Source organism: Somniosus microcephalus, chromosome 10 (genome assembly GCF_052327205.1).
Source record: "Somniosus microcephalus isolate GS21.2 chromosome 10, FLI_Smic_1.0, whole genome shotgun sequence".
Lineage (NCBI taxonomy): Eukaryota > Metazoa > Chordata > Chondrichthyes > Squaliformes > Somniosidae > Somniosus > Somniosus microcephalus.
The window spans coordinates 196998164-197013435 of NC_140996.1; the positions used below are offsets into that span (position 1 = coordinate 196998164).

The 15272-nt window shown below is 48.1% G+C and overlaps 1 protein-coding gene across 2 annotated transcripts in view; it reads left to right on the plus strand.

The window, feature by feature from the left end:
- Positions 1–15272, plus strand: part of LOC147111970 (FRAS1-related extracellular matrix protein 2-like) — a 319343-nt gene that overhangs the window by 258851 nt on the left and 45220 nt on the right. For both annotated transcript variants that reach the window (XM_085999403.1, XM_085999402.1), the window contains exons 9-11: positions 4563–4760; positions 8803–8967; positions 9072–9254. In XM_085999403.1, coding sequence (XP_085855529.1) covers positions 4563–4760; positions 8803–8967; positions 9072–9254 — 546 coding nt within the window. The remainder of the gene's footprint in view (positions 1–4562; positions 4761–8802; positions 8968–9071; positions 9255–15272) is intronic.

Here is a 15272-nt window from a genome sequence, read left to right on the forward strand (position 1 = left end):
ATAGCGAACATCTCCCAGTTCGCCGTGCATCGCTGCATCCGGCAGGTCACCGATGCCCTTTTCACAAGGAGACACCAATTCATCTCCTTCCCCATGACCCTGGAGAGGCAGGAGCAGCGTGCAGTCGGATTTGCGAGGATCGCGACTTCCCCATGGTGCAGGGCGCCATTGACTGCACGCATGTGGCTATGCGGGCACCTATCGACAATGCCGAGGATTACCGCAACCGGAAGGGCTACCATTCCCTCAATGTACAGCTGGTGTGTGACCACAGGCAGCGCATCCTAGCTGTCAATGCCCGCTTTCCAGGCAGCAGCCACGATGCATTTATCCTGCGCCAGACTACTGTGGCTGACATGTTCCAGGCACAGCCTCCCCCAAGAGGATGGCTTATCGGGGACAAAGGCTATCCTTTTGTGTACATGGCTCATGACCCCGCTCCGCGCGCCCAGGACCCCTGCTGAGGAGGCATACAACGAAAGCCATCAAGCCACAAGGAACATCATAGAGCAAACGATTGGCGTCCTCAAGCAACGGTTCCGCTGCCTGGATCGCTCCGGGGGATCTCTCCAGTATTCGCCGGATAGAGTCTCCCAGTTCGTCGTCGTTTGCTGCATGCTGCACAACCTGGCTATCCGCAGGACTCCGGCACTGCCACCTCACGTTGGACCACCACCTCAGGAGGACGAGCAGGAGGACCATGAGGAGGAGGAGTACCAGCCCAGGAGGGAGCCACAAGGTCCAAGGGCCGTCCGTCGGCGGCTTATTGAACGACACTTCTAGGCCCCCTGTCAGGGAATGGCTTGTGGCAATGAAGGCACATGAATGCAGCCGCTCCGCAAGCCCTCAGCCGGTTAACGCAACAACCACTTGAAACATCACACATGGACAAGCTGAATAAATAAAAAGCTTTATTGAACAAACTCAGGACCCTTCCCACATGATACCCAAAAACAGGCAACACTCCCAAAAAACAGTCAAAAACATATCTCACTCCCACAACCTGGGGAGGAATAACAAAACTTGTCCATCCAAATGGCCTTCATCCTCGGCCTTACCAAAAGAACCCCCCCCATAGAGAACACAACCACCCCCATATAAAAAAACAATGGCCTTCATCCTCGGCCTTACCAAAAGAACCCCCCCCCCATAGAGAACACAACCACCCCCATATAAAAAAACAATGGCCTTCATCCTCGGCCTTACCAAGATAAACCCCCCCATAGAGAACGCAAACACCCCCATATAAAAAAACATTTGGCAACACACTCTACTTTGTGTGCCGAGGGCGAGTCCTTGTCCAGGCTTTTCCGGCCCCTGGCCGACCTGCTGCTCCGCCTCAACCTGGGCCCTGTGGGTGTTGCAAGGCTGGGGGAAGGCTCCTGAGGGGCACAATGCGTGACGGCAGATGCCCTTGGGGGTCGGCCTAGACGAGCTCCGGCCCTCGAGGGGCCGGCTGCTGACTGCTGCAGCTGTGGCTGGGCAGCATCAGTCTCTCCAGCAGCTCGTCGCAGCTTTGCTGGGGGAGTGGCAGTGGCGGCTGCAGCAATGGGGGCAAGCTGGCTGATGCCAGGCGCTCGCTGGTCGCCAGAGACACTGGCACTCGGCCGGGCTGGCACTGCAGCAAGCGCAGCAATCTGGTGAAGGCCAGACCGCTGTGCTGCAGCAGCGCGGCGGGTGCCCTGGCGATGCGTGCGTGACACAGCGAGTGTGGCAGCAGTGAGTGCCCGTACTGCCCTGGTCTGTGCCCGCATCAGACCAGCCAGTGACTGCACGGCACCACTGATCAACTCTCCACTCGCTGCCTGTGCTGCCCTGAAGTCGTCCCGACTCGCGTCCTGTGCTGCCCTGAATTCGGCCCGACTCGCGTCCTGTGCTGCCCTGAATTCGGCCCGACTCGCGTCCTGTGATGCCCCGAATTGTGCCCGACTCGCATCCTGTGATGCCCCGAATTGTTCGAGACCCCTGGCCTGTGCTGCCGCGAGTTGTTCGAAACCCCTGGCCTGTGAGGCCCCGAAATCGGACACACTATGAGCCAGGGACTCAATGGCCTCAGGCAACCGTGCCACAACCCCCATGAACTCGGTGTGCCGACGATCCGAGTCCGCGGACATTTGATCAAGGAGGCGCACCTCCTGGGCGAGGACCGTCTCCGGACTGGAGGCCGGACTCTCCCTCTGGGGAGAAGGCCGCTGAGCTGCCCGACCCTTCCCGCGTGGCTGGACGCCACTGGGCCCAGCAACTGCACTCCCCTGCAACACTTCCCCCCTCTGGGGAGAAGGCCGCCGAGCTGGCCGTCCCTTCCCGCGTGGCAGGATGCCACTGGGCACAGGAGCTACACTCCCCTGCAACACTTCCCCCCCTCTGGGGAGAAGGCAGCCGTGCTGCCCGACCCTTCCCGCGTGGCTGGACGCCACTGGGCACAGGAGCTACACCCCCCTGCAACACTTTCCCCTGGCTCTCCTCCAGGCAAGACGTGTCCCCTCCATTGCCATCCCCTGGCGCGGATGAGGGTTCCCCCGATGTGCCGCCTTCCTCTTGCTCCTCCTCGTCCTCCTCTTCCGAGGGACTGACACTCGCAGCTTCAGGGACCTCCTCCTCACCAGCTGAAAGCAGGAAGGCACAAGAGTAGCTTTAGAGTGAGGACAGGGCGTCAGCGAGGGAGGCATGAGTGGTGGCATTCTGCGCATTGGTCGGACAGTGGCAAAGGATGTAGATCTGAAGCGCAAGGGGAACGAGAGAGGTCCAAACGGTCATGTCCTTACCATTGGGGCCCAGCACAGGGTCGGCATCTCCAATTGCAACGGGGCCAATCACCCGGGCACCCATGAGTCGACCCACGCGCTCCTCCAGGTCACTGAGCTGCTGGAACTGGGCACGGCCTCCCCCGGTGACAGTCCGGCTCTTCAGATTCTGGGCCAGCTTGGCCTGCAAGAGAAAGGACGGCCTCTAAGTACAGTGTGGTGCCCTGTTGTTGTGTGCACTGCCTCCCATGGTCGAATAGCTTGGCCAGTGTGGTGCCCTGTTGTTGTGTGCACTGCCTCCCATGGTCGAATAGCTTGGCCAGTGTGGTGCCCTGTTGTTGTGTGCACTGCCTCCCATGGTCGAATACCTTGGCCAGTGTGTAAAGTGCAGAAAGTGCAATTGAAGTTCATGCCAGTGCCATAGCTGCTGGATGAGGGCTGGCCATTAGGCCTTTGAGGTCCCTTTGCCCATAATGTGAGGTGCACATGCAAGGATGAGGAGGACACTGGAAAGGGTACTCACCCTGACCAACCGAGTGAGGTCGTTAAACTTTTTCCGGCATTGGTCACCAGTCCTGGGGACATCGCTGTTGGCTGTGACCCTCTGGGCGATTTCCCTCCAGGCTCTCCTGTACACCCTCTTGGGAGGCTTCTTGCCACTGTCCGGGAACAAGATATGGCTTCTCTTCTCCAAAGCCCTAACCAGCACCTTTAAATCATGGGCAGAGAAGCGCTGCGCTCGCTCACGGGCCCTCTGCATCCTTGCTGGCGCTATTTCTCTCCAGCAGCAGTGTTTAGGCCTAGCTGGAGGGCTGCAGTATCCAGGGCGTGGCAGCAGACCAAGTCGACCCTTCCCCCTTTAAGAGCTGGCCGGCGCCAGGGTGTCTGCTGTCAATCAAAACATGACCGCACCTGCGCTGCGCCCGGCCTTGGCGGTATCAGTCTGCACCGCCGGCTTAGCGCCTAAAGATAGGCGTCCAACGCCAGTTTTAGCGCTCGAGCAAACTCCTTGGCCAAAGCTACTGAATATCGGCGAAGTGGCCTCCACTTTCCGGCGGGCGCAAACTTTAGCGGCCGCCCGACTTTACCGCCCCAAAAGTGGCTATACTGAATTTCTAGGCCTAAATGTTTAAAGTGGAGACTGAAATGTTTAGCTAACTAAGTGACGTTATGATAACCTGTTAACTGTAAGAAATAGGCAGGGGTACAAGTAAATATTTGTCTTAATTTTCATGTCTAAAAATTTTCTCAGAGAAACCCTCTATTTATCTTACTAACCTTTTTCTTAAATCAACAGAATTGGTTCACCTGTTAGTGTGGCTACATATTTCTGAACTAAATCATTTAAAATTATATTCGCAGATTTTCACAGCAAAAAACAAGTTTTGTGTCGAACCCTATTGAAAACACTATTCTGTAATATGTAAACTTTACAAGATTTTCCTGTGCGCGTGTGTGTGGGTTTTTTTTGATGATTGATCTTTGACTAGATTTTAATTTACTTTCCAGCGCATTGGCAAATGGTGCTAAATTGGCTGGGAACTATTTCTGGGGATTTTGCATTAATGGATTTGTTTCACCCATGTAATCAGTGAAATTGAATCAACCACAAAAATAAATAGTTGCAGAGCATTTTACGAGATTAAAATTTGGTTGTGTCTTTTGGTGACCAAGGTGACCAAAAAACCAACAAAAAAATATGCAGTGGTCAGTTTTGTCAGGCGCAGGTGTAGTTGTGTAACAGAGAATTGTGTTATATTTCACTCGGTGAACAATTATGGGAAAACAATACGTGAATAACTTTCCTTTTCCTTAAAGTACCAAAGGTGCAGTTCAAAGATGCTTCATATGTGGGGAAAGAGAATGACGGTCAGGTCACAGCAATTGTTTACCGAAGCGGTGACATCAGCTACAAATCCACAGTTCGGTGCTATACTCGCCAGGCGTCTGCTCAGGTCATGATGGATTTTGCTGAACGTCCAAACACAGATGATTCCGTCATTACATTTCTTCCAGGTACTGTACATAATAGAGAAATAATGTAAATCCCCCAGCTCCTAGTCAACAAAAATAGCAGGTCTTTCTCTTCTTATTCTTTTCATCCTTTTATGTGCGACATTTGCAGCATATTACTTGCAGATGCTCTCAAAACCTTTTATATTGTTAATTTGTCTGAAACAACTTTCAAAATCCTTAAATGCTCCTTTTCCTTTATTTAAAAAAATGTTATCGTTTTTTAAGTTAGATCCCTAATATTGCCACGGTACCTTGCCTAGGGATATCTGTCTTTCAAATTCCTGAGTGTACATAGGAACATTAGGAAGAGGAGTAAGCCATTCAGCCCCTCGAGCCATTCAACCTTATCATTGCCATTATATAATTATCTATTGGGAAATGCCCTTCTAAAGGGAAGTTTTTCCTTTTTCTATAATGGAGCACTGCCATCTTAAACCAAGTAGTGAGGGCAAGTGTGTTCAGATGTGCATCGTGGCTGGAATTTATACTGTTGGACATCGCGTCAAAAATCCAAATCTTCCCCACCACTAGAAATGCAGCACTGTCCCACTTATGCTCGGCAGATACGTGAGGCCGCCGACAAGCTAACTGTAACCTTCGTCAAGCTGTGGTCTGCTCACGGCAGCTGACTGATTCACGTCTTTAGAATTTGCAGAAATATTAGCTCTGTGAGAAATCCTGTATGTGGAGCTGCAAAAGGACTGTAATCTGTCATGGAATGTTGATGTGCAATCTCTAAAGTAAGGACATAATGAAAAAGGCAGTCACCTGAAATGTACGATAGAGGGCAGGACTTCAGTTCAGAAGTTCTCTCTCAACTTTTTAAAATCAACCTGCTGTAGTTTTATTTTGACATGTAAATTCCTTTCGAAGCTTTTAAACATTTGTGTTCTGGGCTTATAAGTGGAGAACACCCACTATATTGTATCCCCTATTGTGGTTGTGGCACCGAACACATCGACCTAAAGAATAGGAAGAAATGTAATAGATTCTCCACCTTAGTTTTCAAAAGTAGTTTATGTCAAAGGGTTCAGAATAACCCACCCAAAACAGATTTTTAGAAGGTTTAAAGGAATGCTAACTGGAATTGTGTCTTTTAGGCTCACTTGCTCAGGTGCTACAATTGTTGATTACTTGAATCTGCTGGGCAGTATTCGAGAGATCCCTTAGTTTTCAATCTGGCCACCAGATGGAGCACCTTGCAGGATTTGAGTTTTCCACCTCGGAGGAGAGTGTATATCCGAAATGGTTCACTCGTGCTGATGTAAGCACATTTATACTTCCCACATAGACCATCCACTGAAGGATGATATGTGATGACATATATGGTTGACGGGAGGAAAGGAATTGACACAATTGGTTAAATCTTCAAAAATTGTTTTTTTTAGAATAAAATACCCATTTCCATGTTTTAACACAGCTTCTGACTTCATTAGCCTCAATACTAATTTTCAGATCTGTTGTATTAGCTACTTTAAACATAGCGCAACAAAATTGCTGATCTTCTACATTCTGGGAGATGTGGTGATGGTGCTTCTATTGGATTAGGGAGAGGAGGGGAAACATCTTGAAAGTACAGTTTTTGCTATGACTGGCCTGTTTCTGTTGTACTGTATTGTAAACTTTTTGTTCAGGAGTTGCTTCTTAACGTTGTCTCTTTCAGGGGACAGCTACAACTTGCATGTGCCTTGTGTTCTGATATAAATGAAGCATTTCAGAGCACTTAACAAGGACTCGAGGATGAAAAAGTTAAACACTGAGCCGGAAAAGCAGGGCATTTCAGGAGCGGGAGAACAAAGTCAAGGAGAAGGGTTTTTTTTGGGAGGATTTTGAGAGTGGGAATGGAGACAGATAGACAAAGTGGTTTTGGGAGCGAATGCCACAGGGAAAGGATGTAGTGACTGAAAGATCAGTTGTTGATGTGGAATAGAGGGAATGGGGAACAAGCAGTAATCCAGAGTCCGAGAATGCAATGCGTGGCTGAACAAGGTTCCTCAAAAAAGGGTGGAGCAAGGCCCTGGTAGGTTTTGCAGATGAGGACAAGAATCTTGGAAGTTGACTCGCTGGGGACAGCAAGCAATTGGAGCTTGGCATAGATAGGGTGAATGGGTGGAACTTTGTACAGGAGAAAGCATGGGCCACAAAATTGTAGGTTAACTATAGTTTATAAAGGGTGGAAGCAGCATGGCTGCCATGGAGAGAGTTGGAGAAGTCAATGCTTCAGGCGATGAAGATATGGATTGAGATTTCAGCAATACAGTACTGAGTTAGAGATAGGGTCTTAGCAAGGGACTGGATGGGGTTAGAAAGCTGAGTTCAGAATCAAGCAGTATGTCAAGCTTTGGCATCAGCAGATTTAGCTCAAAAAGGCAACGAGGGAAGTTGCTGTGGGGGTACTTTTTTAAGGAAGCGATTAGAGATGAGAAGATCTGTATGTCATGCTTTTTGTGATTGAAATTCACAAGAGGCGCAATGGCTTTTTCATGATGAGCAAACTCGGGAGTAAACGTTTACCCAACTCTTGTTTCTGGTGATGATAAAAGAGGGCATGGCATCGAAAGAGGAGCAAATGATCACAGATCGTAAAAGATGTCACGGCAGGATATTAAGGGCTCAACCACCTTAATTTAATTAATATACAGAAGACCTGCAATTATCTTTTTCAGTTTATTATTACTTGATTTTAATATCAGAAAAAAAATCAGAAAAATGATCCTCTTTCAGTGCACATTCTCAGGCTTCTATCTGGCACAAATTGTCTCTTGTTGCAGATGGTTCTGCCAAAGTTGGGGGAGGGGGGAACTAATTTGTTATTCCCTTTAGATTGAAAATGAAAAGCTGAAAGAAAAGAATGAATTTTTTTTGTATCTTTGATCAAACACACTGAAGCACTAGGCTTTAACCAAACATCATGGCCTAGAAATTCAGTAAGGCGCTGCCAGCTTTGCGGCCAGTTACCGCCCAAAGAGGGCTTCTGCGCCAATAGAGGAGTTTGCGCTGATATTCAGTGCAGGGGTAATGGCGGCGGTAGCTGTTAGTGCTGCGCCGGCACCGATGACGTCATCGGTGTGCGCAGTGCCCCGGTTCCGCCCCGATACCGGCCCGACCCCCATATTTAGTTGCGGCCGCCTCTTCCGCAGCGGCCGCAAACAGCGATCAGAAAACGGGGCCGTACTGTAGCCTTAGTGGGGCGCTTTAAGGTGGAGGTGCGGCCAGCCGCTTTTTCGGCGGCCGCCTGCCCGCACCTCCTTCCCCGGCCTCCTCCACCGCCCCCCCACCCCCCCGTGGCATTGCCGGCTGCTTTCCGCGAACCCGGCACATCTCCGTGGTGCCAGGCTCATTTGCCGGCACTATCCAGCGGCGATCTCCCCGTTGCAGGCACCTCCCCCTTAAGAGAAGGAGGAGGCCTGCAGTACCGCAGCCTGCCGCTCTGCAGTGGGTGGCACAGCGGCGCCTAGAGCGCTGAAATTCAGTTTCAGCGCCCCAAGCAGGGGCGGGCACACCCTGGAATAGCGCCCGGTTCCGACTTGGGGCGCAAAAACTGAATATCTGACGGCCGCAACTGGCTCCGCGCTCAGCGCTAACTTTTGGGCGCATGCCAGCTGGCGGGCCCAAAGTGAATTTCTAGGCCCATCTTCCTTAATACAATTTTATCTTTTTTGGGCCAATTCCTGTTGCTTCATTAGATTCATTAGTTATTAATTAATTATTAGTTGGCGAAGTTTTCACTCAAACCCTCACATACTTATAACAAATCCCTGTCTTAGTTTAGTGGGGGCATTAAGGCATGTTAAATAACAGGAGCGAGGAATTTGGTAACAGCGCATTAAGCATTTGTATAACATCACTGGCAGTCATTTCTACTCTTTTGTTATTATTTCTATTGAAGACTCCTTATTTTGACTGTTAGAAAATCAAAGAATAGTTTTTGTTTCACTGTAATAAAAGTTTTTTTTTTAAAGAAACCACTTATATATTGCAAAAATGGAAAGCTGATGAGTGGCAATTTATGGGTCTCATGACATTCTACCATATTTTACAGGTGAAATTGAGAAACCCTGCACTGTGAATTTAAATGACGATACAATACACGAGGAAGATGAGGAGCTGAGATTGGTCCTTGGAACTCCAAAGAGCGAGTCCCCATTCGGTGCTTCAATCGGAGAAGGGAACGAAACCGTGATAAAAATCATGGATGGCGCAGATAGTGAGAAGCATTATTGTGTAGTTTCAAAGTGAATGACTTGTAATAAATTGGGTTTATTCCATATTTCATGGGTTACACTAAGAATCCTTGCTCTTTTATTACAGAGGCTATTATTAAATTTGAAGAGACCAAATTCAGTGTCAGTGAACCTAAAGAACCCGGGCAGATTGCAGTTGTAAAAATTCCAGTAATTCGCCTTGGAGACACTTCAAAAGTTTCTATTGTACGAGTCCACACAAAAGATGGTTCTGCCATCTCTGGAGAAGACTACAATCCCTTGTCAGAAGGTACATGATTATATGAAGTGGTTCATAGTTTACTGGAAGTCCAGTAGTGTCTTATATTTCAGGTACTTACGCTAAAGTAAATCCGAAGTGCCCTGCAGCAAGGAGCCTTGGAGTAGTCTGGAACATGATTCGACCTGTTTTGAGCATTGCCTTTTGTGCATTTTGACAGTTATTTAGTCTGGAGAAAAAGGCTGGGTAGCGGTCAATGAGATTACCCACGATAATAAAATAATAGATGTCCTGTGCGTTGAAGAAGTTTGCATAAAGATGCAAAAACTTAAATTTAAGCAGTTTTAATTATAAAATGTATATTGACATTTAGGAAAATGGACCAAGACCTTGTTTTTAGTATTTTTATTTAAATGATTGACTGTTTTTGCACTGCCGTACAATACCTTCCGTCAGTCCTGAGTTTATCAGTCCGCTTTACAGAAACGATTAGTTCCAGCTTAAAATAAAGGGAGCTGAAAATATGCAGCCATTCCGGTGGAATCCTGTCGTAACTCCGGCCACACACAAGACCCGGAAACGACAGGGCTCGGTGTTTTATAGGAGTTTGCTATTTTCATTCAGCATTTTTGTGTATTTTCCTCTGTAGTACAGGGTTGATAATCCCCATGTGATGTATATCAACAACTTTATATTGCGTAACCTAGCAATGTAGTGCCAGAAAAGGCCACTGCAATCCATTTGGCTACTCCCAAAGTATAAAAATACCATACTGTGACCTATCTTTAATAGCTATCAATCAATTCTTTCACCAAAAAGCTGTCCATCTTCCTCCTTAACATTATCCGCCATCAATGGTTTAATGGGTGCCTTATCTTTGGATAATTATTTAAGCGGAAACATGTAAAAATGTGAAGCTGCCTCATTTGAAATGTGAGACTGACTCACCAGTTTAAAATTGTAATGTATTTTGATGTATATCCCTCCTAAAAATAGCACAGCTCCATGTGCTTAAATGGACTTACAATAGCTCACTTTTTTTGATCATGAATCTCTTTCCTACAATATCACCAGGTCAAGTGAATTGAGGAAACCCAAATCAGTAACAAAATTTTGCATTTATATAACGCCTTTAACATAGTTAGACTCATAGAATGGTTACAGTACGGAAGAAGGCCATTCAGCCCGTTGAGTCCATGCCTGCTCTCAGCAAGAACAGTTCAGCTAGTCCCACTCCCCCGACCATTTCCCATAGCCCTGGGAATTATTTTCCTTCAGGTACTTATCCAACTCCCTTTTGAAAGCTGTGATTGAGTCTGCCTCCACCATCCTTTCAGGCAGTGCATTCCAGATCCTAACCACTCGCTGAGTAAAAAAGTTTTCCCTTATGTCGCCTTTGGTTCTTCTGCCAATCACCTTAAATCTGTGTCCTCTGGTTCTCGACCCTTCTGCCAATTGGAACATATTCTCTCATAGAAAACATAGAAGATAGGAGCAGGAGTAGGCCATTCGGCCCTTCGAGCCTGCTCCGCTATTCAATGAGATCATGGCTGATCATCCAAATTCAGGACCCTGTCCCTGCCTTCTCCCCATATCCCTTGATCCCTTTAGCCTTAAGAAATATATCCAACTCTTTCTTGAATATATTTAATGAACTGGCCTCCACCGCCCTCTGTGGCAGAGAATTCTACTCTGTCCCGACCCCTCATGATTTTGAACACCTCTGTCAAATCTCCTCTCAACCTTCTCTGCTCTAAGGAGAACAACCACAGCTTCTCCAGTCTATCAACGTAACTGAAGTCCCTCATCCCTGGAATCATTCTCGTAAATCTTTTCGGCACCCTCTCTAAGGTCTTCACATCCTTCCTAAAGTGCGGTGCCCAGAATTGGACATAATATTCCAGTTGAGGCCCGAATCAGTGTTTTATAAAGGTTCATCATAACTTCCACGTTTTTGTACCCTATACCTCTTTTCATGAAGCCCAGGATCCCGTAAGCTTTTTTAACTGCTTTCTCAACCTGCCCTGCCACCTTCAAAGATTTGTGCACATATACCCCCAGGTCTCTCTGTTCATGCACCCCCTTTAGGATTGTACCCTTTAGTTTATATTGCTTCTCTTCATTCTTTCTACCAGAATGTATCACTTCGCTCCTTCCTGTGTTAAATTTCATCTGCCACGTGTCTGCCCATTCTACCAGCCTGTCTATGTCCTCTTGAAGTCTATCACTATCCTCCTCACTGTTCACTATACTTCCAAATTTTGTGTCATCTGCAAATTTTGAAATAGTGCCCTTTACACTCACATCTAAGTCATTAATATATATCAAGAAAAGCAGTGGTCCTAGAACCGACCCCTGGGGAACACCACTGAATACCTTCCTCCAGTCCAAAAAACAACCATTCACCACCACTCTCTGCTTCCTGTCACTTAGCCAATTTTGTATCCATGCTGCCACTGTCACAAAGTGGTGCCTGACGTACTCGCTCTTTTTCTGCTTCATCTTACTCACTATCTCTTTCGTCATCCAGGGAACTCTGACTTTAGTTTCCCTATCTTTCCCCCTAGTGGATATGTACCTTGACTGTACCCGAATTATTTCCTCTTTAAAGGCAGCCCATTGTTCCATTACAGTTTTGCCTGCTAATCTTTCATTCCAATTTACCCGGGCCAGATCCATTCTCATCCCACTGAAATTGGCCTTCCTCCAATTAAGTATTTTTACTCTAGATTGCTCCCTGTCCTTTTCCATAGCTAATCTAAACCTTATGATACTATGATCACTGTTCCCTAAATGTTCACCTACTGACACTTGCTCCACTTCACCTACCTCATTTCCCAGAACCAGATCCAGCAATGCCTCCTTCCTCGTTGGGCTGGAAACATACTGATCCAGAAGGTTCTCCTGAACACACTTCAGAATTTCTTGCCCCTCTCTGCCCTTTACTCTATTACTATCCCAGTTTATATTAGGATAGTTGAAGTCCCCCATTATCACTACTCTATAGTTCTTGCATCTCGCTGTAATTTCTCTGCAAATTTGCTCCTCTCTATTTTTCCCACTAGTTGGTGGCCTGTAGAATACACCAAGTAGTGTAATGGCACCTCTATTGTTTCTTAACTCTTCCCATGTAGATTCTGTCCTTGACCCCTCCAGGACATCCTTCCTCTCCAGCACTGTAACATTCTCCTTAGCCAATACTACCACACCACCTCCTATCTTTCCTTCCCTGTCATTCCTGAACACCTTATATCCAGGAATATTTAATACCAAATCCTGCCCTTTCTTGAGCTAGGTCACCGTTATTGCCACAACATCATATTCCCATGTGGCTATTTGCGCTTGCACCTCACCAACCTTGTTTACTATGCTTCGTGCGTTCACATACATACACTGTAAACCTATCTTAGACCATCCTGTGTTCTCTCTTAGTCTGACCCCACCTAATACCTTACTATTGCTTACTTTAGTGCTATCCATCTCTCCCAATTCTTTCTGCCCTTTGTTTCTCTTTTCTAATGCTACATCCTGGTGCCCATTCCCCTCCCCAACAGCACTAGCAAACCTCCCCACAAGGATATTGGTACCGGCTCTGTTGAGGTGCAACCCGTCCAGCTTGTACAGGTCCCTCCTCCCCCAGAACCAGCCCCAATGCCCCAGGAATCTGAAGCCCTCCCCCCTGCACCATCTCTCCAGCCACGCATTCATCTGCTCTATCCTCCTATTTCTATGCTCACTCACGCGTGGCACCGGGAGTAATTCAGAGATTATTACCTTTTGAGGTTCTGCTTTTTAATCTCTTTCCCAAGGCGCTTCACAGGTGCGTTACCAAACAAAATTTAACACCGACCCACATAAGGAGATATTCGGACAGGTGACCAAAAGCTTGATCAAAGGGGTAGGCCTTAAGGATCATCTTAAAGGAGGACATGTTTAGGAAGGGAATTCCAGAGTTTAGAGCCTAGTCAGCTGAAGGCACGGCTGCCAATGGTGGAGCAATGAAAATCTGGGATGCGTAAGAGGCCAGAACTGGAAGAACGCAGAGATATCGGAGGGTTGTAGGGCTAGAGGAGGTTACGGAGATAGGGAGGGACGAGGCCTTGGGGGGGATTAGAAAACAAGGATGAGAATTTTTGAATTGAGCCATTGCTGACCGGAAGCCAATGTAGGTCAACAAGCACAGGGATGATGGGTGAACGGGACTTGGTGTGAGTTAGCACAGGGATGATGGGTGAACGGGACTTGGTGTGAGTTAGCACAGGGGTGATGGGTGAATGGGACTTGGTGTGAGTTAGCACAGGGGTGATGGGTGAACGGGACTTGGTGTGAGTTAGCACAGGGGTGATGGGTGAATGGGACTTGGTGTGAGTTAGCACAAGGGTGATGGGTGAACGGGACTTGGTGTGAGTTAGCACAGGGGTGATAGGTGAATGGGACTTGGTGAGAGTTAGCACAGGGGTGATGGGTGAACTGGACTTGGTGTGAGTTAGCACAGGGGTGATGGGTGAACGGGACTTGGTGTGAGTTAGCACAGGGGTGATGGGTGAATGGGACTTGGTGTGAGTTAGCACAGGGGCGATGGGTGAACAGGACTTGGTGTGAGTTAGCACAGGGGTGATGGGTGAACGGGACTTGGTGTGAGCTAGCACAGGGGTGATGGGTGAACGGGACTTGGTGCGAGTTAGCACAGGGGTGATGGGTGAACGGGACTTGGTGTGAGTTAGCACAGGGGTGATGGGTGAACGGGACTTGGTGTGAGTTAGCACAGGGGTGATGGGTGAACGGGACTTGGTGTGAGTTCGGATACGGGCAGCAGAGTTTTGGATGAGTTCAAGTTTATGAAGGGTGGAAGTGGGAGGCCGACCAGGAGTGTGTTGGAATAGTCAAGTCTAGAGGTAACAAAGGCATGGATGAGGCTTTCAGCAGCAGATGAGCTGAGGCGGGACGGAGACGAGTGATGTTACGGAGGTTGCAGTAGGCGTCCTGGTGATGGAACAGATATGGGGTCGGAAGCTCATCTCAGGGTCACATAGGACGGCATGGTTGCAATCAGTCTGGTTCAATCTCGGACAGTGGCTAGGGAGAGGGATGAAGTCGGTGTCTAGGCAACAGCTATTTATAGTAACCACTATAAATTGAGCATGTTCATCCTGGAAAATATTTTATATGGTATTAAACTGTCAGCTGCCTGAAATGATGGCATCTTTCCATTTATATTCCGTATAAAGTTCTCCAGAGCATTTTCTGATTGAATCAGTGTAGCATTGTTGGAAAGTTGGCATATAATTTGGCATGCCATTATTGAAGGAGTGCTGGTCTAAATGTGGAAGTGATTCAGTCCATAATGCTGAAAGTCCGTGGTTCATTTGCTTGATTGATGTGATTCATAGACTTAGCTCACTTTGATAATTAGGTTTTAACAGACATCTAGGCCATCGGATAATTATCTCTCTAGGCAGAGGATTCTTTTGTGGTCGTAATGCTTCCCTTGTCTGCTCTCCTCTCCCAAAGATTAAGGGTGAGAAATTCGGTGCATTCGCGCCTCTCGTTAGCGCCCCCGACTTTTCGTCCGGGCGCGGCAACGCTAATGACTCCTGGTAAATTCAGCAGGAGTTTAGCGGCGGCAGTAACCGGTAGCGCCCCACTCCGCTGCGCAGGCGATGACGACATCATCACCGTGCGCAACACCCCGTTCTCGCCCCGCCTGCAAAATTGGCCCGCGCCCCCTGAATCTGCACTGGGCGATGACAGCGACCGACTCGGGGTGGGAACGGAGCAGCAGGAGGCTCACGCGGCGCTAAGTAAAGGGGAGGTGGCGGGCGGGCAGAGGGAATAAAAAAACCGTCCGACTTACTTGTTGCGGCCCGTTGCGTCTTTGAACGTGAGGTCCGTGCCTCGAGTGCTGGCATGGTACCCCGCTCCCCGGTGCTCCACGTGGGGCCCCGCAGAGTTGTGGGCTTGGGCCCTCCTCTTTAATGAAGAGCAGAGCCCCTCCCTTGTGGCAGCGGAACGCACTGCCCCGATATTCGGGGTTAGCGCTCTAAGAAGGAAGTGGAGAGCTTGAATTAA